This window comes from Chaetodon trifascialis, chromosome 16 (genome assembly GCF_039877785.1).
Source record: "Chaetodon trifascialis isolate fChaTrf1 chromosome 16, fChaTrf1.hap1, whole genome shotgun sequence".
Lineage (NCBI taxonomy): Eukaryota > Metazoa > Chordata > Actinopteri > Chaetodontiformes > Chaetodontidae > Chaetodon > Chaetodon trifascialis.
In genome coordinates, this window is record NC_092071.1 from 11,894,888 (window position 1) to 11,922,675 (window position 27,788).

A 27,788-nucleotide genomic window follows, 5' to 3' on the forward strand; every position below is an offset into this window, starting at 1 on the left:
AAAAAATGAAAAAAAAAAACAACTTGTGTTTTATTTGTCTTGAAGCCTCAACAGTGGACTTGCTGTACCCATGTTGTTCAGTGTTATTGCCCCTCTTTGCTTATTTGTTTGACTTATTTCTGATATCAGGACACTGTCAGCTGGTTATGAGAGATTTAACACTTGAATTATTGAAATTGGACCTGTTTTTTTGGCATTTTGCTGCATCAAAATACTGAACTTTTTCCACTGTTGTACTGCCTGATAGATGGTCTGATTTTTAACACCTGAATAGCAAAGTTTTTGACCTTTTTATATGTGCAACTTCCTTAATTTCCATCCAAAACTCCTGTCTGAAGCCCCTGAAGGGACGGACTCTTTGCAGTGACCAGGCTGCTGCCTTCAGTAAGAGATTTCTCAGGAAGGCTGTTGCTCCCTGTTTGCTATTCTGGTCCACCATCCTCACTTAACCATCTGAGACTGTTTGGTGTTGCTGATTCAGTTTTCATACTGCCAGAACATTTAAGGGGGAGGTGAGAAAACACAGTGCTCTCCATGTCCTCCTCCTGCTTTACTAATGACTCAGTAGTGACTTTTTTTTTCCCGTCGCATCTCTTGCAGATGTAGTTTTAATGAAAGGCCTTATAAGTAGTTCACTATACAATGTGACGCAAATACATGAACATGAATGATATGCTGACTCAAAACTGTTCATATATGCTGCAGCCTGGTGCTGTGCAGTGCAGAGGACAACACCTGGGACCTCTCTCAGCGCACGCCATGAAAACAGGTCAGCATTATCATGAGCACACATTGTGATGGCTGCTAATGTGACCTTATGCAACAGATTATGAACGCCAGTCTTTTATGACTCATTGGTGTCAAGTGAGGAGTTTGTAAAGATAGATACTGATTTTGACAGGTTTCAAAGGAAGAGGCTAATATCTGATTTTTGCAGGAATATTTAATACCTTTAAGATAAGTGTTAGTATTAATTCTGGAAAATAGTAAACATGGTGTTACAGGAGGAAGTCCTTTTTTTAATAAAACATTGGTTTTATAAACAAAATGACCAAAGAAAATGATGCAAAATTGCACAATAAAAGTGCTTTTCATTACTACTAAAGATATATATATTATTTAATTTGAAATATTTGTATATGTATATAAGTGTATACCCACACAAGCACAAGAAAATGTAGCTCTTCAAAACTAAATATTGTTTCATTGTCATTCATATATTAAATTAATGTATCCCATTTCAAATATTCAGTTTGTTGCTTTTTTTTCTGTCTCTAAAATGACATTTACATTTGACTTCCAGTTGTTAACGGCTAAAGACATCAGTGATCTTTGAGTTTTTTGGGAGTAACTCATATTTTAAATGACAGGGCATAACAAGCTGATTCAGTCCACTTCCCATTGTTTTTCCACTTTCCACAGCGTGTAAGTGACTGTGTTTGCAGCTAATTTGACAGATGTTGAAAAATCGAGAGCAGGGGCATTTACTGGAAAACAAAAATGAAAAGGTTTGTCAGGATGGGGCCCAGAATCAGCTTTCTAAGCAGCAGAAAAGACATACTGATGTCGTACGTGCCAAAAGAACATGCAAGTGTTCACCTTGTTTAAAAAAAGCAATACATTCTCACCCTTCAACAAAGAGATTAATGCATTAATTAACTGAAGTCATAGAAAACAGACCATTTGCACACAAGTTCATAGTGTCATTCTTTAATATTTACAATCATACCTTTGCCATGATTATATAAATGCAGTGATTACTTCTTGTAAGACTGGCCTCTTGTAGTATACAGCAGGCTTCACAAGTTGTTTGATGACGTGTTTCATTTATATGTGCTTTCCTTTATTTCACACGGACATGAGTAGGTTAGTTACAGGTGATCGACAAAAAAATGAACACAGGGTTCTAGTTAACGGAGGAGGAAAGTCAAACAAATGTCATTACAGAGAGTTTGCCAATAAACGGGAAATGCAGATAGAAAGACAGAGTGACTGACAGATCAATCATCGGGGACAGACTGTTTATTTAGGTGAAAAACTGTCACTGCATGTTAGCTGGTGATGTGCTCCTCGAGGAGGCACGCAGAAAACTTTCCAAACACTGAACTACCAAGCAAATGAATACAAAAATCCATGATGGTGAGGGTGCTTGTCAGCTACAACGAGAATATGATTGCAATATACAGTACACTTTCTGATTATGTTAAATGATAACTATACACAGAGGCATATATTACTCTTGCAAACTATATAACTCTTAGAATATATGTATTTTGTGCAATGTTCAACAACAACTTACAACGATACGTCTTGGCCGAAGGAAAGGTTACTGCCTAACTGTCTGTGTGTGTGAGCTGTGGGAACGGCTTTCAGTGCTACGGGTCACAAGGCCTATGTACAACGACGTTTGGCAAAGAGGCAACAGTGCAGACGCACCAATTAGAAAAATAATTTGTAGAACAAATTATGTAGAAAAGAAAATAAAAAATAAATTAAGTCCTTTGAAAAAATAAAACAAAAATAATGTGTACACACCTTTGTTCCATCGATGTCCTTCAGTCGGCTACTACTTGGCATGACGTTCTACTGCGTTAGTATATGTTCCAGTGTTGAAATCCTTGATTCATTAAGTGCTGGAGTACGTACTGTAGGCTATATAGTGAAATAACACCAAATCTGTATATACACCTAAATATGCATATGTACAACTACATTAGGTTGTAGATATGAATACACAAAAGTGCAAGAGCTAGTGGGGTTAGATATAAGAAGTCTGTTTTGGTTAATAGAAGAGAAAGACGAGCTGGAAGGGACCAAACTTCTAGTTCAAAAAACCTTATTTTCTCATTCGCCGTTGTGCTTCTTGATGCTTGTCGTTGGGTACCAAAACAAAAGACTTGCATATCACTCATGATTCAAAAAAAAAAAAAAAAAAATTGCAGGGATACTGTCAGACTGATAAGGTGCAGAATGAGAATAACAACACATTCCTGTCTGCGTGTGTTCTGTGGTGTTTACTGATGAGAGATTGAAGGCAGTGATGACGGGGTGGGGTTTTTTTTGTTTTTTTTGTGGAGCACACTGACATGCGACAGTGATCGAGGAAAGGCCTGAGCATTGTTCAATCACAAAGCGTCATCTTCTCACCGGGAAGCAGGCAGTAGACTTCGGCTTGTGTCTCGCGTTGTTTGCTGGTTGCTGGAGTGTCGCCCATATTCATAGCCCCCCCCGAAAATTGCAGTGTATCACCAACTTCACGCTGGCATCGACTGGTGAGCCCCCACTTGTGAGAAATAGAGCTGAAACATCTTCCAGAAGTTAATTTCAAGTTTTTTTTTCCCTCAGGGGATTTGGTTAAAAATTTAAAAGTTGAGGCCATCAGTGATCAGTGAGGGAAATCTGTAATCACAGTTTTATTCCTTCCTCTTTTTTAAAATTTAGTTTCATCAGAATAGTCTCTTGAGATGTTTTCTCCCTCAGAAAACGAATTAATGTCACTGCTTGCAATATTTTTTGGGATAACTAGCTTATTTTGTTTTCAAAAATATTTTAATTACACTTAAACCAGAGGCTGTGAATATATCTACAGACAAAATTAAAGGAATTTAATACGTGGAACCTGGAGCCACTGTAAAGTGAACAGGCATGTTGCAGCTCTATGTCCACGAGCGGTATGGGACATTAACTTGTCTAAGCAGGAGTTGTGTCGGCGATGTCTCCCCTCAACCTACTGCAGGTATCTGTAAACCTTAAAGCAGTGGTTGCCGGAGTCGGCAACAGCCACGTGTCCATCTGAGGTGAGGGCGAGGCCCTGGGGTCCGTACAGTGGGTCTGCTGAGGTGTTGATGTAAGATAAGAAGGAGCCTGTGCTGTCAAACACCTGAGAAAAAGAAAAACACAAAGCTTTGAGCCATGTTGCAAGAGAGTGTAGCCTTAGCATTAACAAATACTCCAGATACTTAAAGCTGCAGGTTTCATCCGGCTGTGACTTGAGCGGGCAGTTTACTGAGCTGCTGTTATATGAATGAAAGAAGATCTTGTGCTTTTTATTATAAAATGCCTCCTTCTCCACAGTGTTTCATGACTTAGTGTAGCTTTTTCTTTGTAAATTCAAGATGATTCGAAATGAATTTCAAGCCTTAAAGTTGACCGACTCACCTGTATTCTGCTGTTACCCCAGTCAGCTACAATGATGTTTCCATTGGTGTCCACAGCCACACCAGTGGGAGCGTTGAACTGGCCATTGCCTTCACCATGAGAGCCAAATTTGAACAAGAACTCCCCATCTGCATTGTACACCTGCGACAGGAAGTATATAAAACACATGTTTGTCCTGCACATGTGGTCGGTGTAAACAGGAAATGTACATGTTTAACACTACATTAGTGCATCATGCTCGTGGTCACTTCAGAGATCATGTCCTACCTTGACTGAGTGATTGTGAAAGTCTGTCACAATAATTTCATTCTTGTTGTTCACAGCGACAAAGTGAGGACCTAGATGAAGAGAGGGGGAGGTTATCGTGGAAAATGCTCTACTTGGAATAGAAACGGATTCCTGTAATTTGCATTATTCCCTTTACTGTTAGTAGGCTGTTTTAAACACAAATTCCAACTAGCTGTGCATAAAGCTGCAATTGCAAAACCTAGTTTAATCAGACGGTTAGCTGCTCTGGTTGGCCTGCAGTGGTTTGATGGCACTATTTTCATGCATTAGATAACTTTAACTTGGGTTACGTAATTCTTTTCCTGTTTCTTCAGAATGTCAGAACAGTACTAAAGTTAGATTATAAAGAAAAGGCTCAAGGCTATGAGATTCAATCCCTCATATTTTGTCATCTTACATTTAAATGGTTACAAGAAATATATCACGGGAAGCTATTTATGTGAAAGGAAAGCTTATTGGCGTCAACCATTAATCTTGCTGATTGTCTCGGTTAGTCAGAACAGTGAAAAATCATTGACACTGATCTTTTCACAGCCTTTTACACAAAAAAATCTTGACAAATCGTTCATTATTGTAATAGTAAGTGATTACTACAACGTGCGTGCACTTGGATATCTTTGATTGTCATTGCACAGGCACAGCTTGATCCAACAATCTGAGTTCTCGGGAGGTCAGACACATAATCAGGGAGTCGGGTTAGACAGAGGGCACCGCACTGTGGGATTAAGGTTGCAGCAAGGCCACACTTAGTACTTACTGAACACTGAGCCAGATTTATTTAAGTTTGGGCCAAGTTTTTCTGGATTGAAAAACAGGAGGAAGAGCAGAAAGAAAGAAAAAATAGGTAGTCAGAGATAAAGGATAAGCAAAGAAGAATATAGAGTAGGGTGGTCAGCACAGGCGCAGTCTGTGAGGGGGAGCATGGGGTCACTGCATCGCCTGGGACTTTGACTCTATACAGGCTTATATTTTTAATCAGAACAGAACATGTGATGTAATGCATTGATCTATATTCAGAAATAGAGTGAGAGCACTGGCGTACATTACTGTTTTGTCAGAAACTGGCAGTAAAAGTGCCAACAAAAGTGGAGAAACACACGACTTCTGCTTAATGTTGTGCCCACTGCCTTACTGCTTTCATGCCTGGTGCAACAGCACATAATGTTATTAGTTATTTTATATCCCTCGCTGTTAGTGTTATTAACTGTATGTATGCTTTCATGTGGACAGTCTTGGAGAGGAGGGCAGTTTTTGGAGAACATACCTGACTGCTCCATTATTATGTGGTGCACTATTAAAATGCATGTCTCAAGGGTTGCAAAGCTGCAAAACATGTTGCAGAACTCTTGCAAAATCCCAAATTATATATACAGGAGTCACACAGTATTTTGTGTGATGTTAAATGAGGGAAATATCGTGAGGCATTTACTCCAAAAGCCTGTAGAAACTGCTGCCTCGTGGCCGGATGATTCAGTTCAAAGAAAAGCCGTTGTTTGTGAGCTCCCCGTCAGCGTTAGCAAGAGGTCTGCTGCTGCAAATCAAGGCCTCCTTCTCACCTGCAAACTGTCGGTCAGACGTCCCCCTGCCTCCAAACTTAGTCACCAACTTCCCATTGGACTGAAAGATGAAGACACAGCAAGCCTTGTTGTCCACGGTGATGATGTGTCCGTTCTTATCCACGGCCACACCCTTAGGACCCATGAGTCGACCTGCACCGATCTTATTCTGAGAGGGAGGACATTTTAGCAAAGACAACACTGGAGGAGTGAGATCAATTATTCATGCAGTGAGGTATCTTTAGCGCTGTTTAGCTAATAACAAGCTGTGAGATCTCACCTTAAACTTGCCGTCAGAGGAGAAGATGCTGACCCATCGATTGTCATAGTCGGCCACCACGATGTCACCGTTCATGTCTACAGTGACGCCCGTCGGTCTCTGCAGCTGCCCCGGAGACCGCCCTCTGACCCCAAAGCGCATCTTGAACTGGCCATCATTGGAGAATACCTGTAATCAGTTACACCAAAGAGCCCCTTCTGAGTGAAATGTATCATGAACAGCAGCAGTATTTTGCCTGTTCTACACACAGTTGCTCATACAGGTGTTTCCTCTCTGTGTCTCTCTCACCTGTATGCACTGGTTGTTGCTGTCGGCCACCACCACTCTGCCGTTATTAGAGGCTGAGATTCCCTGCAGATTTGTGAACTCCCCTTTTTCTCTGCCCCGTGTGCCTGACAAAGAAACAGGAATACACTCAGGAAATGTGCCATTTGATATTTTCATCTTTGTCTCAGTGTGTAATACTTTCCCTCAAAAGCTCACACCGGCGGTTTTGGACTAAAAATAGCTTATGCTGTGCAGAGATGCTGATTATTTTTCAAAGCGCAACTTCATTTTTTAATGCAAGGGTTTGATCTTATGACAGCATGCTGCACGTTGTGAATGCAGTGTTTTTTTTCTGCATGTCACATCTTCTATCAGAGAGGAGGATGTTGCTCTACAAACTTGCTGCATGTAATAAATATTCTTGATTTGCAGTTAACTGTATAAACAACAACAACAACAACAACAACAACAACCAATGGGCTGTCTTTATGGAGGGCATTTCCTGCCTTTCCTGCTATGATAAGGTCTATGTGGTACTTACCCACTCTGTAGATGAGCTCATCCTCAATGGGGTTCTCCTTTTTCTTGGTGGTGCTGTACATGCTGGAAGGCCGTCGCACTGCTTTCTGCCGTATGTGGCCCCCTGTCCCGCTGGGAGACTTCACCCTCCTCTTCACGTCATCTGGGGATTGCGGCACGTCTGAGGGCTTCACCGCCCGCAGGCGGAACGGACTGCCACGTATGGGCTGGCCGTAGAGCATCAGAGAGAAAGAGTACTCCCCCTCAGTGCGTATCGTGTAGCCCACCTCATAAGTCCCATTCTTATTGTCCGCTATCTCTGTCTCTGCAGCGCGGTTCCCATCTGCAGACGTTATCTCTGCTTTTAAAATAGCATTTCCTGTTCGCACCAACTCCCCATCCTGCAGACAGAGGTCACTGATTCAGTTTCAGACCAAAATAAATGTCTTATTGTTCAAGCAGCATGCACATGGTTGCAGCCTCTGAGGCAGCACTTTCTAAAGGCACACCACGAGCTCCTCTTTCTTTTTGAGAATAATAATCCCGGTTAATTGTGTTGGTGACCACCACAAAGTGACTTCTTGCAAGAGAGCAACAAGGTAAAAACAGCATGAAATGTGAATTTGAATAAAACTCTAAACAGAAATATGCGACTAAACACAGATAATCATTTAAAGACTGTACTTTGTCTTTTGTTGTCACAGTAATTGTGTGGTGCTGGCCGGTTGCTGCATGGCGGAGGCCCTCTCCTGTGGCGACGGAGGTGTGAGCCACAGCGGCTGTGGTGAGGAGAACACCCAGGTTCTGGATGGAGCGCCGCAGACCTTCAGTCTCCACCTGGAGCAGACAGCACAAAAGCTATAATATTTTCCACTGCAGAATCCCTTATTGCTCTCTGAAGTTTCATTTCCATGGTTGGGTGCGTGTGATGTATGGTGACAGATAAGCACAAAGTAATCCCAAAAGTTAGAATAAACCAAGTGTGTGCTACCCGCCCGGGATGACACTTTAGTTGGTGAAGAAAGTCAGATCAGTCAGTCATGCTAAAGACTACAGGGGATATTTTTCTCAGGGCTGAGCTGGTTGAGAATATTGGACTTAAAGTTGTCAGGTGGCCAGAAAAACAAGTTAAATGAGATGACATTAAGGCTGTATCGATGAGTATCTTTCAGATAATGTCAAAACTGCTTAAGACAGCTTTAATGTCTATGTCCTATGAAGTATTTTTTTTTTCTCACAGTCATTGAACTAAGCTTAAGTGAGAAAGGGTTTAAAACATCCACATTTTTTACAAAAACAAACATCAATTTCACACGATGTCAGCAACCTCAACAAGGGGAAAAAGGTTGGTAGAAAAAGGCAGGTTGTGCCACAGGTGCCTCATTTTTCATTTGAAATTGTCTGTAACCATGTGAGGATCTCAATCAAACCACCAAAACGGGAAGAGCAGAGAAATGTTTTGAATCAGAGCAAACCACAGTGGATACCTGACAGTCCAGGTGTGCATTCTGATGTGGTCTCTCCGGGAAGTCATGTCTGGCCAGCGCTGTTACCCGCTCACTCATCTGCTTCTGCACTAGCAGCACCTACACTTGCAAGACACACATATTGCAAGTCATTTAATAAAAAATATTCAGTTACTTTAAAAGAGATCCCGCTATACTACTGCAATGCACTCGATAGCTGATTCCCATCTGCCTTGTGACCTGTTTGTTAGCTTGCTTGCACAAATTACAGTCTGCCAGCCCACCTCAGTAGCACTCCCATGGCTGAGAGCCTGCTCCGTAAAGCTGCAGCTGCTCTGGATGTGTTCCTTCCCCTGGAGGAGAGATGAAAGCTGCGCCTGCAGGACCTGCACTCAGATAAGTGGAAGATAAGGAAAAAGGGACACAAAAGAGCAAAAACGAGGAGGAGAGGAAGAGTGGAGAAGTCAGTGGGCCGAAGTATGTTGACAGGAATGTGAGAGATGTGGCGGGTCATGTTCGAACACCTGTCTGTTAAATACCTGCGTTGTGCATCTGACAGTGCAGAGATGCAAGTGCACCTGCGAATTCTATATGTGAGCATGTGAAACATAACTGACCTTCTGCTTAGTGCTGCAGATGTTCTCCAGGTCTGTAATGAGGGCCGTCTTGCGCTGATGCAGCGCCCGTTCTAGCTCTTCAAACGTACTGGTAATCTCTGCTATGGCCTCAGTCTTCCTTTCATTCAGCTGGCGAGAGATCTCGCTCACCAGCTCGATGGCTGCTGTCAGCTGAGGGAGCCTGCAAGATGACACGATGTGAAAATTTCTTCCAAAAATTGCCTAAGTGAAAGTAAACAAAAGCAAAAGTCTAAGAAATGTAAAACTAAAACACACAACTGTGATTGAATAATGACTCCTAAATAAAATTCAACATTTTGATGAAGAATTATCCACCGTGGATTGGCACGGTGAGCCCAGCATCACATAGGTGATCTTTCATGGCAGATGTCAAATCTGGGCCAAATGCTTAAGCTTCCAAACACCTGATGTGAATGAAATATCCTGAAAGCTTTATCAAAGTCCCCACCTGCTGTGTATGGCGTCCAGCTGTGTCTTCAGCACAGCTTTGTGCTGCTCTACGACGTCCCGCAGAGGAACAGTCACATGCTCCCGGTGCTCGCCCTCTGTGCAGTCCAGACACATGGCCGTCTCACACGACTCGCAGTAGAACTCCATCACCTGCAGAGGGAGACAAACTTGCTCTCACTCCTGCTGGAGGAATTTAAGATTCAACTGCTTTTACACTGATTCTTGCTAAAAAACAAAAAAGGTACGGCAGTTTTGATGTTGTGATAACTGGACAGAAGCATCACAGAAGGGCTTCCCACCTTCCCCTCGTGGTTTGGGCAGCAGAGGGGCTTCCCTGCAGCTGCGGCGCTGACTGACTCCAGGACACTGCAGGCCTCTGGCCGGGAGCACTCTGGGTCTCGCTGAAGGACCTGGACAAAAACATTTTAAATGTCGAAAAGTTTCAGTAATATTTAAGCATTTTTTTCCCTTTGTTTGACAGGGGACTACCAATAGGTGACAGGAAAAGGAAGAGACAGAAAGACATAGAGGGAAATCACATGGAACAAAGGTCTCCACCCAGGATCAAGTTAAACTGGGGACATTGCAGCAACAATATATGTTATGTGCCCTAACCTACAGGCCTCTTGATGCTTTCCTCTTTGTCTGCATTTCCTTGTAGTCTGTTGTTGACTTCAATCTCTTCATGACACAGACACACATTCTTGTACGTCTGTCCATTTGAGCACCCTCCAGTCAATACATTCATTCCCTTTACCCCAATGCTAACCTTAATCATCACCCTTACAGGCCTGATGGAAACCACACAATCTTACATTCAAAATAAACCCTAAAAAGAGGCCCTTGACTGTCCAGAATGACCTCATTCTACAAAAATGTCCTCCCTCTGTTTATCACCAAGAGCAGTTCTCAGCCGAACAGGATCGCACACAGACCCTGCATCCCTTTTCTTTGAGTACAGGCTGTAATTGCTTTAAACAATTTTTGCTTTGTTTTTGACCTCATAACTGGTTTCATCTGCTGTTTGCCATTTGTTCCGTGTAATTTGTGTCTGACTTGAAGCAAAAAAGGGATGAAGAGTCAAACCTCCATGAGATTAGTGATGAAGAAGTTGTTCTGCAGAGCACAAACTCCTTTCTCTGGCAGGATGGACGTCTGCCGACACACTGGACACGAGAGCGTCAGAGACTCCGGAGGAATGTAGTTCTGGAGACAACTGGAGGGAGGGAGTCAACAAATGAATTAGAGTAGAAAATCTACCCCAGCGTTAGCACTGTAATGTGTATAATTATTAGTCACGTTCAATTTACCGATGCAGCAGAGATAGAAATAAAAGGAGAAGAAGATGCTACAGAGAGAGAGAGAGCTGTCACTTCATCACCATAATTGAGACACAGTGCCTAAATAGTACTCCTGTCACAACAAATAGGGTAAAAGTGTGAATCTGAGTCAATTTGCAGGACCTATTGCCTCAGGAGAAAACGCATACACTTCCTCTTTGAGGAAGGGAATCTCTGGCAAACTGGTCTGCCTAACACCGATGCAACGAGACAGAAAACTTTAGGCAGAATAGACGTTTGCGTGCAGCATGTTTGTTCGTATTTCTGCGTGTTCGTTGGCTTTGGATCCTGGCAGCAATCACACATCTATGCCACTGGCCCCTAAAGGCTGAGGATGTGCAAGCTCAAATGCCCTTGGGAGGAAATCTATTTAACATTAGACACCTTTAAGCCAATACCAAACACACAGTCAGCAAAGGTAAGCTGCAATATGCAGAATACACCGCACTCCTGGCCTGCAGCCTGGCTGCCATCCAGCACGTGTTGTACCACTGTTTTTCTTCAGCTTGTGTTATCATTAAATTGGTTGCTAATGCTGCAAGAAACCTGAGGTCAGTGTCGAGGATGAGTCCTTGTTGCCGTTGTACACAAGGATGTCTGGCAGCTGCTCGGGGTGAATGCTAACACCATCCTCTTTAATTTATGACACTGCAAAGCTTGGTAAACTGCAGTTGTGAGCTTCTGAGAACAACAGAGGGCTTTAAGAAAAGTCTCTGTCTACCTACCGCTGTGTCAACACGGCTGAAACGCTCTGAGGCCTGGATAAATTACTGTTGCTTTCTCAAGATGCACAACCATCTGAGGACCAAAGGCTCAAACAGTTAGGTGGTGAAAGCGCTGTGACAGGGCCACAGCTAATGATTATTCCCATTGTCAACTCTGTCAGTTTGCAACTATTTGAATAATTATTGCTAAGGCTGCACAATGTTGTTAAAAAAAAAAAAATCATATGGCTGTTCTTTTGACAAATACAGCAATATGATTAATAATTAGTGACAATTTTTGCATCAAAATTTTAATTTTCACTAAAATGATGTGACATTTGCTGGAGTCTGTTCCAACCCAACATGTTTTCTTACATCTGGAGAAGAAGATTTGTGGCCAGAGCATCTCTGCAGCACTACAGTATGACACTATAATGACGTTTTGTCACAGATTTTGCCCTAATCAAAAAATATGATCTGCAAATCTGAAATTTGGATATTGCACTTGGGCATATTTGTGACCTCAATAATATTTTCACTAATTGTTGGTAAATTGGTTTCTAAAATGTTAGGAAATAGTGAAAAATGGCCATCACATTTTAGTTTTGAAATTCCTTGTTTTGTCCAATAAGAGTAAAAAAAAAAAAAAAAAAAAAAAGTGACATAAAACAGAGAAAATCAGATTGTTGATTCATTTGCAGTCAATAACTTGACTATGATCATGACTATGAGCACAAGTAGCCTCATGCCTCCATTGTAGAAAGCTGCAGACCTCTGAATACTGAGCACAATATTAGGATATTAAGACATAGTTGTACAATAAAATTGCATGCCCAGAGATGATCGCGGGAAGAGGAAAAGGCGTCCTAAATGAAAAAAGATACAGTGTCACCAAACAGCCCGGGCCCAGCGTGGGTCAGTCAGCCCTGCCCTAACACCCCTAAAACTACACTGACCCATCCAGCATTAAAACATCTGTCTGGCAACATCACGTATAGCTCCAGACAAAAATCTGTTCACCTCAGCAGGGCTCCAGATCACATGCCATCCAGTTAAACCAGGGATTAAACTTGCCCTCCGGTGGGCAAATGCCCCTCGCGCCACATGGAAAAAGGATTTATCCCATCTGTGTGGCTATTCAAAACTATTCCATAAATATTTGTTTGATCACAGGTTTAGAAGTAAACCAGTCTGAAACATAATCCCAGCTATCCTCTGTACATCTCTCATTCTCCATCCTCCCACCCTGACCCACAACAAGCTTTCCAAAAGCCTCCGCTGCTCGGCTCGGCACGGAAAGGCCCCTGTAAGTACCTCCTGAGGGGGTGTCATCTTTCTGAGGAACTGTAGATTGAGGCATTGTGATTGTGTCTCCCAACAATGATCCTTTTCTTAGACCACAGTCTCTGATGGTGAGGAATGCACTTATCCCAGTGGAGTCGAAGGAGAAGTGCTCTGAGCTGTTTAATTGTGGGTAAGGATTTGCAATAGATGGGTTTCCTCTATTCGCAGACATGTAAACATGGCAAGAATTCTTCTGTCATACAGTAAGATTGGAGGAAGTACTAGTAGAGAAATGGAAAAATAAGAAGAAGAAGCTACATGCAGCAGATGGCATGCAGAGACTTGGGTTTGTGTCAGGTTTAGCTTGAGGGTAGTGTAGGTAATTAGGACTTTTGCCAGTTGTCACTGAGTTAGAGAGCACAAATGTTAGTTACCTCTCACAGAAGGTGTGCAGACAGGGCAGGACCTTGGGGTTACGGTAGTGATCCAGACAGATGCTGCAGACCAGAAACTGCTTGTCTATCTGACGCACCACAGGGCTGGTGCTCCCAGCCTCACGCTTTGCCATGGCAGAGGACATTTAACGGCACAGACAATGACAGCAGATAACCTGCAGAGACACAAAGATTAAGACATGAATATTTATCTAAATGTTGTCTATAAAAGCTTTTCTAGAGGGTGTCACTTTCAGGGCTGCTAAAGCTCTGCTAACTTATCACAGAAGGTACCAGGAACTGAAGTTAACAAAGCTGTTTAATTCCTTGATTAGTGCAAAAATGTGTCCATTGTTATGGTGTTATTTCTGGGTTAATACCAGATAAAAGCCAGCTGAATGAGAACTGTGTGAAATAGAAGCATGAAACAGTCCTGAGTGTACCGACAGCAGCTGATGTAGACAAACCAGTATGGCTGTGTGCCTGGCTTTTGATTGACATTTCAGCTTACAGCAAAGCGGGAAAATAAAAGAGGAGCCTTTAACACCCCGACTCAAAAAAGTTGTGATGCTATGTAAAACTTTTCTAAAAACAGAATGCAATCATCTGCAGGCTGAACAGTTCTTACAAAGTGTTCCCGAGCCCATGTAGTCATATCGTTTATACTATTCACAAAGTGGTGAGCCTCGCTCCATCCTCGCTTGTGAATGACTGAGCCTTTCCAGGATGCCCCTTTCATACCCAATCATGATACTATCACCTGTTACCAATGAACCTGTTTACCTGTGGAATCATCCAAACAGGTGTTTTTGGAGTGTTCCACAGTTTTCCCAGACTTTAGTTGCTCTTGACCCAACCTGTTTGAATCGTGTTGCTGCATCAAATTCAGAATAAGCAGATATTTACAAAAATCAATGAAGTTAATGAGGTAAAACATAGTACTACTAACCTAAACATTAGTAGATTATGTATGTCTTACCACACCATCCCAACTTTTTTGGTATTGAGGTTGTAAAACATTCTAAAAATACTCCTGATGTACAGGACCTGTAATCAGGTCATGACTGAAATCAGCATGTGCTGAGTAATGTTTCTTTATATTTGTGTTTGTCATACTGTCTATATTTACAAGTCGTGTTGAGGTGTCACCACTGCTGAACTTTGTTTTGGTTCATACTGTAATCTACTGAAGCCATTTTGCCTCTACATCAAACCATACTGAGAAATTAAATACAAAATAACTAAGTTGGCGGTCGAGAGGCTCAGTCAGTCATTCTTTATCATGTGCATACACATCAATTTACAGTACATACATAATTAAAGCGTTTGATGTGTGGGTGAAAAATAAGCTTTACTGTGCCTCACACATATTGGCCTGCTTACAACTTACTGATGAAGCAGTTCTGTGTAGCTGTAAAAGTGATTAAAAGTGCAGGTTATAGTCCTGAATCTGATTTTGGTGGCTGGGAGATCCTTTGCTTCATTTCAGAAGAGAGATCTTGATGCCTTGAAATACAGACTTTTGTGTGTACATAAAATGTTACAAAACATCTCATACTGGATTTAAACTACATCTAGATTACGTACAGTATGTGCATTTAAATGACACACTCAATAAAAGGCCATACATATATGTCAGTGACAATTTGAACTAGCAGCTCCTCACTCTGCGAGGTGACAGAGGAGGAGGACAGAGGAGCCTGCATGCATTACGTTATCTCATCCATTCTAGTAATACAGCTGCATGGTATAGATATTCTGCCTAGCAACACAAACCAGTGCTGTTTGCAGCGTGGCCCACTTTCACATTCAGTGCAAGTCTGAACACATATGGCATAATAATTACTGTGGTATGTTGAAGATGCTTATGCAGCATGTTCTCATTGCTAGGCACCGAGTGTGCAAACAAAGCTCAGGTGTTATATATGTAAAAACATCCAGTCTGAATCCCAAAATGTACACAAGCCATTTCCAACAATGACTTGCTTGCAATGAAAGTGACAAGGAGCCCTGACCCTTAAAATTGGCACCTTTGGTAAACACTCTGAGTGCCATTTTTATCTCCATGTTGCTAACTGGATCCAGCAATGTAGTCCAGCCACATTTTCTCAGTAGGTCAACACATGCATTATTCATGCCTCAGACACAGACATGCACTCATACGCTCACACAAATTGCAGGGATGAGCGAATAGCAGCATGTGTTACCAACAAACATGGCTAGCCTTAAGATATACTGTAGTTATGAACATTATGCAACCAACGACAAGGGCACACACACTTGTGTACAAAGAAAAACACACACACACACACACCGATAATCATCATCCCCCACCAGACTCTCCCCCTGTCTGCACATCTGTCACTGCTGGATCTAATACAACACCCAATCCCCTATGTCCCATCTCTGCTCATGTCCTATTGTCAAGCTGTGGCCCAGTGTGCCTGTGCGCGCGCACGCCCGCCCACACCCACACACACACACACACACACACACACACACACACACACACACACACACACACACACACACACACACACACACACACACACACACACACACACACACAAAGGATCCGATGACATACAATCTCGAGATCTCCAAACTGGGAGGGTACAGGTCACTTCTTAAGCCGTCAACCATGAGAACAACATGTCACATTCGCACTCTGGTCAGGGACACACAGGAAGTGATTACCGGTAAGTAGCTTATGTTTTGTCTAAATCTAAATATGCATTGTTCTCTAAAAATCTTGCGCTCGAAACCGGCACTTCAAGAGTATCCAGTCGTCTGTTGAATTCACATGAAAAGAGGCTTGAATGTCTCTCGATCGAACGTGGAACTAAAGAGGGATCAACCACAGGATGTGCTGTATACTTCAGTACAGTTCTCACACTGTCCTCCTCTTTCTGCACTAGAGCACACACCGATACTAATATCATCTGTAATAACGTCTGCCTAAATTTAGACATGTGTATTAGTGGGTAGGTGAGGAAGCAATGACGATGAAGCTAAAATAAGACCAAGGGACTGCTTGAGAGTGAAGAGTCTGGTGTTCATTTGTTTACTGTTGTTTATGTTTTAAAACATTTTTTCATTGGGTGGATCACAGTTCTTTCAGAATCTTTAGCCAAGTAAATTCACATTGGGATAAAAAAAATAGTCCGTCTCAGGTTGTAAAACTTAAAGTTTAACATTTTCTTTGATCTTAGTTTCATTGATACATGAAAGAACATCTAGAAAGCTCTTCACTACTCTTTGCTGTCAAGTTGATGGAAACATGCATACATGGCACAACAACAACAGAAACACGTGACAGTCACGCATGCTTGCACATGAGTTGGCAGGTACTCGTGTGCACGTTTTCAGTTATATGCATATGCAACTTCATTCATGCCCACTTTAACTCCTAAGTAGGCCACGATGCTTAGTTTTGATGCTCTAAATTAACCGTGACCAGCTAACTTGACAGACTTGGCGAGTTCTAAAAAAGTGAGTGAAGACATGCAGATTCGGAAATTGGCCTCTGCAGTTAAAGGCAGCAGGGTGGGATGAAGCCAAGCCCAGGCAGGGCTGTGGGAAGCTTCGAAAAATGATTAATGAGAGGACACATCCTGCAGAGAGCTGTCAGCTCATACCATCAAAATGAAATGTGTCATACTTCTGCTGCCCATTATTTGCGCAGTAATAGCAGCTGTAGTGTTGCTGGTGACCTTAGCCTGACTAATTCTCCAAACTCCCAGGATTACATAGTTTTTATGTGTATCTAATTGTTTGTGTGTGTGTGTGTGTGTGTGTGTGTGTGTGTGTGTGTGTGTGTGTGTGTGTGTGTGTGTGTGTGTGTGTGTGTGTGTGTGTGTGTGTGTGTGTGTGTTTAAGTGCAATGCGTGCAGCATGTTTGTGTGCGACAACAAGCTGACACCCGTGGAGTTAACACACAAAGAGTCTATTCACTGCTGGCTTTACTGAATACAAAAGTAACAGTTTTCTTTGTCTCCTTCAGCACTGAAACCTCTGCTGTTGCTTTGCTGTACAATAGGATCCTCACAGCTCATGTGTATCTCTCATAACACACACGAGAAGGTGAGGTGGTGAAGAAAAACTGGGAGTAGGCAAGACAGGAAATTAAAGGTCTTCTTCCCAGTTCAACAGCAGGGAAGAGAGACGGACAATTTAAGAGGGAAAAGAGGGAATACAGTAAAAGTATGAGCCCATCTTCTCTCTTTTCCCGTCATGAACCAATGCAGCACCAAAGAATATGTGCTGACAGCTTGGACGAACTCACACACTCCTCTCTGGTAACAGCTGATACTGTGAAGTCATACATGCACACAGAGAGTTGACAGAAAGGCTACCTACTGTCAGAAGAGTGGAATAGACCAGTCTAGAAGGCTCCATGGCAGCTCTGCGCTAAGTCAGTGTAACACTGAAAGATCAGCACACACCCTGACTCACACATGCACGCCCACTTCCCCCCTCGTCTCCCCCGATGACCCTGCTGACCGCTCTTCCTTTTCCCCTTTCCTTCTCTGGCTTTTCCCTTTTGCCGTGTAGCACACACACACTGGAAAAGGCTGAACAGGGATGACAACAGAGGGTGGGGCTGTACAAAGTCCCTCCCTCTGTCAGTGCTGTTTACAAGCATGAGCCGACCGGGCACACTCCTCCTGCCGTGCTCTGATTGGCCGGGAAACTTAAACTAGCAGGGACGAGGGGTTGCATCATAAGCCAACAATTCATGCTGGCCAGAGGGAGTGAGAGGTAGAGACTGAAAAGGCCCAGAAGAAGAAAAGTCCAACTGTCAAGGCTGGAAAGACAACAAGTGTTGAATGCAGGAACATATTGAACATAAGGCCTTAATCTGCTGTGCGACTGTTCAGCTGGTGTAATGCTGCGCACACTCAAAACTACGACGATTAGCTCCTAATGATGATCAGAGTCAGCAGCTGATAGTTGATGATCATGTAAACATTTGGATCATCTGGCCTCCAGTTAAAGTTATGGAGAAATAGTCATTACTTTGCCAGACAAGCACACACACAGACACACACACACAGGGTAGCCAAACAAAATACAGAGTTATATAATTCATGATGTCACCTTTAAAAAAAAAAAACTTCAAATAAGGATTTGGAACATATGCCTCTCCGTCTAGCATTATAGTATCAAATTACACATATGCCAGGATTAAGAAAGGCCCTTAATACTGAAAAGGGGATTATGATTTTGAATTTCAAGTAAAATATCTCGTCACAGGACGATTTTGCACCAAATCCCTTAAATGCCCCATCTGTATGAAGCGGTCAGAGTTTCATCTGGAGCAGGAAGTGACCATTCTCTGACAAAAACATCAATCTGCAGTTAATCTGCGTGGATTGAGTCCAGCCATCTCTACCCCCACCCTCACATTGGGCTCTGCGTCCTCCCTCCACGCCCACGCACACCTTTACGAAAAATCTCATCATCATGAACTCCCAGGCCAGACTGCTGGGGTGGGTGTAACAGGAAGTGGAGGATAAGAGGATCAAAATACCGCTCACAGACTGACATATCATTAGTTGTCTGCAGCAAATGTATTTGTGACTCGCCCATTCAGAGCACTGTGGCACTGTTTTGCATGTTTTTGTATAACTGCAGCCTCTCAAGCACGTCCATTGATTCTAGTGGAAATCTCTGTGGTCATGAATCTTTTTATACCGCTTAAGCAAACAAGTCCGACCTGACTGCAAAATCACAATCTGTGATGCTGTTTCTGGATACAACAATCTGAAGACGTCTTGTTTTTCATGCTCCACAGTAAGTAATTAGAGAGAAGGTCTCTGCCATGACCAGTATACCAAATGCAGCAGTCCGGTGTGGGCAGGCCTTTGAAGAAGACTGTTGTCATCCCTGCAGTGAGCGCTCCACAGCATTATTGGTTTACCGCTGCACTTTCTGCTGAAACGACAGTTTTATCAGAATATACGACTCCTGCAGTTATTAAACAGGAGGAAGATGAACCACCAGTGGCCCCCGCCATGAGCCTCCCTGAAATAAGAACACAACTTAACAAGAGTACCGTATGCACCAAAACTATAGATAATCAGAAAATAAAAAGCAATTCTAAGTGTTTCATTTTGTATTTTCAGATATTAGATGGCTTATACCAGTTCTATACAATTTTCCTGTAGGTAAAACAGTAGAAACAAATGCACCGCTGCGCTCAATTCTTGTGCAACATCAACAACCAGAAGAAACCGTTCTGCCCCAGGGTCAGTGCGAGGTGGAACAATAACAGTAATGATAGTAATGACAGTGATGCTCTCCAAGAAATCCAACAAGATCCACACCCACTTCAGGCAGTTTTCGTGCCTTGTGGAAGTCACGCGACAAATAATGTGACAGGAAAGCTCCCATAAGCGTGAGAGTGAGTAACGAGAGTTAAGATGTGCTTGATTGCAGCCAATAATGCGGCAACACAGTGCTGCACACCTGATGCCTTGTTTTGTTATTTATTTATTTGTTCTTGCCTGAGCTTGTGTTTTATATCCAATGTCATGCCCTCGTGTCTTTGCATGCTGCGCTCCGAAACCAAAGACACTGACAAAGTAAACCCGGAAAGATGCGGAGGAGGAGAAAGTGGTGGAGGGGAAGAGAACTCAAGAGCAAGATAAGAAGAAAAAGTGATGATGAGGACGAGGAAGAGGGGACTCACAGATTCTGTACAGTACATTCAAGCACTGAATGGCGAGAAGGCTCTTGTGTAACAGAGCATGATCCTGATATCTTGGGGCTACCATGATGGTGTTAGAGTCTGACAGCTCCGGGCCTGACACCATCGCTCACACACACACACACACACACACACACACACACACACACACACACACACACACACACACACACACACACACACACACACACACACACACACACACACGTTGTGTTTATATCACTTGTGGGGGACATTACATAGACTTACATTCATTTCCTGGAGCCTTACACTAACCCTAACCACTATTTGCTTGTTCCTAACCCTGTACCTAATCTAACCTTACCTAACCCGTAACCCTATCCTCAGTCTGGAGGTCAGTCCCCACAATGTGACTGTGTAAACAGATTTTTGTCCCCACAACGTGATAAATACCTGGTCACACACACACACACACACACACACACACACACACACACACACACACACACACACACACACAATCTGAGTCATATCCTCCTCCTTTCCTCCTTAGCTGCTCATGTTACACCTGTCATATACAATTTCACACACACTCTTAATTTGGTCCTCACAAGCATATAAGCACAAGAAATACACACAGAACTAATTGATGTCGTGTATGAAGCAGCCTGTGCAACCCTTGTTAGTATGCTCGGCAAGCCTCCGCTCTCCTGCGGTCCGGTCTTAAGCCTGCATATACATATACTTCTATATATAGAGCTATCAGTTCTCATCCTCTTCACGCCACTGGCAGGCACGTGCTCTGAGCTGCACACACACTGCGAAAAAAGGCGCAGGGAACCTCAGATGACCAGCATAGTAATGACTCAGAAACACTCCAGAAGGATGCACATGCTATACATGTACATGAGCCGTCCCTTGTTCCTCTCTCCAACACATGCAGTGCACATACTACACATCTGAGGTTTGTTTGTACACTCATTCATGTATGCCTACTACAACACTGGCGTCCCAAAGCACCGCCATCATATCCTCAGGGTGACTGCGGCATTTAATGGTTGCCAGCATGTGTGATTATATGTGAAGAATGGATGAAGAAGAAGAACGATGGCATAATTACTAATAAGGTTTGTATTTTAAAAAGGAAATTATCCGCATGTGTCGCTACTATTCTATATCAATACGTGCATCATAAAGAAGCATTATAGGGTAGACATTTGGGACTGTGCACACACTTGTCAGAAAGAGGCTTGTTGTTGACAGCTCATAGTAAAACGCAGGACTCCTGTGCATGCAAATCACAGATTGATTGATGGCTTAAAACGAAAATACTGACGCTTCCTTTCAAATGCTGCGGCAGTTACCCAGCTGTCTTTAGACCACAGCTGGCCTCAGGGAAAGCAGGTGTGTGAGCGTGAATTGGGTGCTGAGTGCTCCAAATCCCACAAATGCCTTTTGCTTTACATTCAAACAAAACAGACCAGCATTTTTAAGTTAAAAGTATCAAGATCACACAAAAAAAAATCAGTGTAGTCGTGTAAAGACAAGTAAAACTAAGGGGTAAAAGTGCCTCACAGAAGTAATTAAGTCGAGTACTTAAACGTCAAACATTAACACCTCTAAAATAAACCACTTTTACGGCCACAACAGCCATAAAACTCATTTCATCTCCCCTCATTTTCACTCTGCTGCAAACAGAACTTCATCAAGAGATTCTTGACATGAATAACATCAAGGCAGGCATCAGAACAGCAGCTCGACTCCACTGAGCCTTGAGAAATAGATACATGAGGAGCTCAGACAGGGAGATACAGGCTCCTTTGCAGCCCTTCAAGCACACATTGCAGAGCCAGTGTCAGCACGCTCTCACACTGTCACAACCTCCTCATGTCGGACCAAATTTGGAAGGAGAAAGGGCAATCTCTTTCCTTTCTGCTCTCATTTGTACTGAGTTACGAATATCAAGCACTTGACATTGACATTCATTATTCTTGCATGTGTTTTACACTGAACATCAACAGAATTTGCATGGGCCGTTATAAGCCTGTAAACAACAGTATAAGCAGGAGGGCTAAACAGATTACATAATCCATGTTTTAAAGTGTATATTCAAATGTTTTGCAGTTTAATGCATTCAAAGGGAATATTACATGACACACAGATTCTTCACCCTCTTTCTTATCCTACCCGAGCCTCTCCCTTTCCCAGCAGAGAGAATTATTCCAGTGAAAGAGGAGCATGTGCCAGAGGGTAGAGGAGCTGATCCTGAAATAATTTGTTTCTTTAAATAACTGAGGCAATAGATGCCTTGAGCTAAACATATATTAACATAAACAGCTCTGTGTCACATGGCGTAACAGGACCCCGACCACAATGATGTTTCAGGTGGGCTGAGGTTTAAGTCATCCATCCAGGTATGTGGGAAGTTGAGATGGTTGTCACCATCTGGGTGCTTTTCAAAAAAAAAAAGGTCAAAAATATGGTTTATGTAACAGCCAAATATTCTGAAAACAAGCAGTGCAATCACAACAGAACAATAAAAGCACTTAGCCATGGGCGTTTCACTCACATGCCCCTCACATCCCTCACCGAAATCAAACCCGGTGAGGGATGTCAGAGATAGACGATACTGTTTTTGTGTAACACGATTTGGAGTTTTTGGTTTTCTTGCTCTGTGGTTGTAAGGAGCAGAGAGGCCTACCTCTGTGTGGAAGTCTGCTAGTTTTTTTGTTTTTTTCCCCTCTCATGCTGCTCATTTTAATCAGACATGGAAAAAAAACCTGTCATCGAATCCTAAATGTGCGTTACGGCTTGGGTTCCTAACAGGGTGGAAATTCATTTACTTAAGGGGATTAGAAATTCCATCATTTGTTCGTCATGCTAATAGGTCAGCAGATTCAAGATTTGTGCGTCTGTCAACCTCTGCACATGAAAAAGGAGGCCTAAACCACGCTCCCGGTGGACAAAATAACAGAAACTCCTTCCAGTATAATGCAATCCTGTCTGATGAGGCCTCAAAATGACTACAAATGAGAGTTGAATCAATAGCTTTCTGATGCCGTCTAACACTAAAGGCTACATGAAGATTGTGCTTTTGCAGGATTGGATTTTTAAGTGCTCCTTCTACCTAAAAAAAACACACATTTGTGATGCCATATTCAAAGCTGCTTGTCTTATAGTGTGCCTGAAGATTGCGGCTTTGATGGCAGAGCAGAAAAAGACAGGGAGGCCTGTCTGCTGACTAACACGTTACAACACACATTTATCATGTATAGTCCTCAGGGAAGGATGATGTAGTGGATGACAAATGCTGAGGAGTGGTACCTTTTCTTCACTGTCCACACACAGCGGGACGGACTGACATAAGCTCAGCTAAAATTATCAGCTCGCCCGATCTGAGCCAAGCTGGCCAGGAATGTGTCACAGGAACTGCCTGTATCAACATATTAACACACGGCTCGCAGTCCAGCACGCAAGCACACATGAACACACATGAACACACAGGTGCACACAACTCGCTGCCACAGACGCATGTCAGTGGGAAGGAAAAATGAACACAGACAAGAAATCAGGATTTCCCCGCGCACAGACACTAACAGAGTTCAGTTGGAGATATCAGATGTCAAATCTGCTGCTTTTCTCTTTTGCCTCGCTGCACTTACAGCATGGTGACAAGGTTTATTTTTATTTACAGAGGTTTGATTAAAGCTGATTACAAGTGGAGTTACAGTTTTAATTTGATCCCAGAGGAGCGTTCAGACACTGAGTGCTCCAACACATCACTATTAATTCACAGTAAATGGTAACCTTCTTTGCCCTGTGGATTTCTAAATACATTGCTTGTGGTGCTGCAGCCTTAAACACACTATATTTCGTCTGCTGGGAATAATGAATTCACCAATAAAACCCAGGCCGTACATATAAACCCTTGACATACAATGTTCAGCCAAATTTTGGTTATATATCTGAAATTCTAAAAAGTTGACCAACTCCATCGCCAAGCTTGTTTTACTACCACAGTCACCACAGCCTTGATTCTCTCACCACCAGTTTTAGGAAAGCATGAGGAGGAGAGCTCAGTTTTATTATATCTTTCATACTAACACAAACATTTAGTTCAAACGCTATCTGACACACATACAATCCTTACATGAGAGAGTGTGTGTCCTTGAAGAAGTAATGAACCAACACATGACTGGTTCAAGGATTACTATCAAGACAGTGAACACAGGGACATCAACAGTGCAGTGTTGTAACAGGTCGATGAGTGTAACTACCTGTAATCTATCTAACTAATCTTCAGTTGTATTTAGAACAATAACCATACCGCTCCTTTGTAACACAGGAAAATGCCAGCGTTAATATGATGCCAATTGGTATGCTGAACACCTCCTTCGGGCCTTTAGATCATAGCTTATCATGAGTAGAAGCATCAATACACAAATCTCTGTATGACCATAAAGGTCAGAATTGCAAGCCTGGATGGAAAACAAGCAGCTGCCCCTGTGATCAAACAATACACAGTGTCCAAATGATTAGGAATGCTAATTTCTTGCAAATCTCTCTCAAATATGTAACAGGAATATGAAAAATAAAAGGAGAAGAGCACAGATGGTGAAAATAAGAAGGAAAACATGACAAATAACAGAGAATAACCTGGGGCCATGAGTTTGCACATAAAATGATGTAGTATATCATAAGACATTTAGTCCTTTTTACTGCCCTGTGTTTAGATTTGTAGTTTTTGTTATTGCAACAGTGCAAAGCATTTAATAAAATACATAACTGAATCTACAAATGGACCAAATTGGGGTTAAACAAGAATGTTTTATTGCTGATGTTGTATGAGATGTTCAAGAAATGGCACAATATGGCCAGTGCTATTACTGAGCCCCCCTGAGGGATCCATCTAAATATATCCAACATGACATGGCTGCATCTCTGAGCTCAGTCTCTAAGCTTTCACCACATGCCCCCCACCCCTCCCCACAATACAAAGTAAATATGGTTGAAAATGCTTTGAAAACGTCAACTCCCACAGCCAAAGCACAAAAACGCACTTACTCATTTTACCCCATAAAAATTCTATGCATGTGTGCACATTTAAGCATAAGCAGACACTTATTTTGTAACCAAACATAGGACAAGACAAATGACGGTGAAGTCAGACAGCAACTGTGCCTGCAGAATCTATTGTGATCAGACAACAAATGAAGCTCAAACCGTCAACTTACATACAATCCACATAGAAACTGAGACGATAACATAGAACAAATAAGCCAGTAATCACAACAGTGTCTTCCAAATGACTGTTCAGACATTTAAACGCAGTGCTTTTATTATTAGTCTGTATTTGGCATCTGTAGACAAACAATTGAATAATGTGAATCTAGCATGGTGTCGGAAAAGTGGGAATTTGACATTTGGAAGAAATCAATGGCAACTAAAATAAGATAAAAAGTCATTAAAGCTATATCAGCCATCACAGCTTTTAGAGCAGAGGGTAATAACAATTAAGCAGACCAGGCTCTCACAGAATTCCCAGCTGAAGCCGTTACGTCCCTCGGAGGAACTCCTCTAGCTTTCAGACTTAACTCGGGCTTTCTCTTCTTCAGACTTGACAAAGTTAAAACTTAATGAGTTTCAGCTGCAGTCGTTTGATACTGTGCCAAAGTACAAGTTTGTCATGAAGACTCCCCCCGCCCCCACCAACCCACACCTCTGATGGGTTCATATCAAAGCAGCATTAAAAAAAAAACAAAAAAAAAAACAAAACATTTATGTAAACTAAGATTTGCACAAGTATTTGCTTGACCATGCAGAGTGGAGGAGAAATCCTGTTGCTGTTACCCATGGCAACACAATCACCTTAGAGCTGATCAAGCCTGCAGGAGGACAAAGAGAGCGGCACACCTTTACACACACACAGGTTACAACTGTCACAACTTACAGGGCTATTTCTGCTGGTGTCATGTGATTTGTCATGGTGCAAAATGCCAGAATTTCCTCTCATTCAATTGCAGAAAGATGTAATATACTGTACAATGTGTATACAGTATATGTGTGTATGGAGCAAGAAAAGCCATTTGGATGCAACATTTTAAATTGCACAAAGGCATTCATAGAACACGCAATTTTCAATGTGCATCAGGTGAGCTAATAATGGAAGAATAGCGACAGATGTCTGACAAGGACAACATCAGCGCCTTAACAGAACCAAGCCAGGAAGGTGTACAGTATCTGACAGCTATGACAGAAATGGGGCAGAACATCCAGTAGTTACAGTATTGGCGACGGCTCAGTTAATCATTCAGTGTGTGGTTAAGTTTACATCCCTCCTCGCCTGACTCCCACCCCTCCAATGCAGCCCCGGTGACATTCCTCCCATGCCAGCTGGACATTCCAGTCTCCACTTCCCCCAACAGAGACCACAGAGGTGCCTCTGGATCGCTATTTGAACTCTTTTTTTTAATGTTCTCGTTCAACATCGCAGCCTTTCTGCGCATACATGTGTTGCAGTCATCTCCAGTGTCCTGTGGAAGTTCTGTGTTTGAGTACAAAGTGAGGCTCTGCTCACCTCATCTGGTGTAAGTCGGAAGACGGTAGCATGAGATCAGAGTGTGGGATTGGTGAAAGATGAGGTTTAAACCTTCTGAGGCCAGTTTTACTGACTGAGTGAAGGCAGTCAGTCCTGCTTTAAGCCTGAAGTCAGTGCATTACTGATACTATCCAAGGAATTCTGACAGGTTTCACTGGGACTGACAGGTTGTAGAAATTGCTCAGTAAAAATCACCAAACCTATGGAGCAAATGAGGTTTTCACCTCCTGTGATTGTGTGGAATAGCATCTTTTTTTTTATATATGTGTAGTATAACATACCACATTGCACAAAAACTGTGCTCTCTGAAAGAAACACTGATTTTTGTTTACATTTCTTCAATAAAACAAGCTCCAGTCCCAGTTATTACATATTTGGGGAAAAAGGAAAACATGCTGCATCAAGCTACAAATCATTATTTCAAGTGTCCCCCAACCACCCCATCACCACACCACCCATCCAGCACAGATGGCTGCAGCCTATCTCTCCACTCATCTATAATCATAGTCAGGTCAGCCTCACAGAGGGTGTCTATCACACACATGCACAAAAACATTTTCAGGTTATGCTGCACAGTGCAAACCCATCACAGGCCAGCAAATGGCCTGCGGCATTAGTTTGCATACAGACAACATAGGGTGTATGCGTCCACCAGCTGGAGGGGAGGGGAGCCAGGAGAGAGGGATGGAGTGGAGAGTGGGAGAGGTGAGAGGAGGAAAGGCTTGCACCGTCCGTCAAGGGGAGAAGGGTGCGAGATGGGAATAGTGGAGGATGGAGGAATGAGCGCTGGCACACAGCGGGGATGGCATGAAAGAGCAAAGATGGGAGGAAGTCTCGGAGCGAAAGATTTACTTACAGCAGGTTCCTGACAGATGAGAGAGAGGTACAAGGAAGTTTCAGCGCGCTCTCCTCCACAGGGAGCGATATCCATCCAGAAAACCTGACATCGCCAAAGGAAAGAGCACCTCACACAGAGAGTCTAGGGAGGGAGGCAGGAACAGGGCGTGTGTGTGTGTATGTGTGTGTGTGTGTGTGTGTGTGAGAGCGATCTGGATCTGGCTTTAACGCATGAATGTGTGTGCTAGAGGGAGGGAAAGCGACTGAGAGAGAGAGAGAGAGAGAGAGAGAGAGAG

The 27,788-nt window shown here is 42.8% G+C and overlaps 1 protein-coding gene across 3 annotated transcripts; it reads right to left on the reverse strand.

The window, feature by feature from the left end:
• Nucleotides 1–1,694: 1,694 nt before the first annotated feature.
• Nucleotides 1,695–27,762, reverse strand: trim3b (tripartite motif containing 3b). 3 transcript variants are annotated; one of them, XM_070982496.1, is made up of 17 exons: nucleotides 27,512–27,762; nucleotides 13,385–13,560; nucleotides 10,709–10,838; nucleotides 9,922–10,032; nucleotides 9,621–9,772; nucleotides 9,152–9,332; nucleotides 8,819–8,920; nucleotides 8,556–8,654; nucleotides 7,753–7,905; nucleotides 7,091–7,469; nucleotides 6,571–6,674; nucleotides 6,283–6,450; nucleotides 6,003–6,171; nucleotides 5,204–5,245; nucleotides 4,426–4,496; nucleotides 4,159–4,299; nucleotides 1,695–3,880 (listed from the first exon to the last, which is right to left on the reverse strand). In XM_070982496.1, exons 2-17 carry the CDS (start codon nucleotides 13,528–13,530, stop codon nucleotides 3,728–3,730), a joined length of 2,301 nt encoding a protein of 766 aa, XP_070838597.1. In that variant the 5' UTR covers nucleotides 13,531–13,560; nucleotides 27,512–27,762; the 3' UTR covers nucleotides 1,695–3,727. The 3 variants fall into 3 exon arrangements, with proteins under 3 accessions (XP_070838597.1, XP_070838598.1, XP_070838599.1); XM_070982497.1 differs by lacking the exon at nucleotides 27,512–27,762 and adding an exon at nucleotides 17,744–17,860; XM_070982498.1 differs by lacking the exon at nucleotides 5,204–5,245.
• Nucleotides 27,763–27,788: the final 26 nt, after the last annotated feature.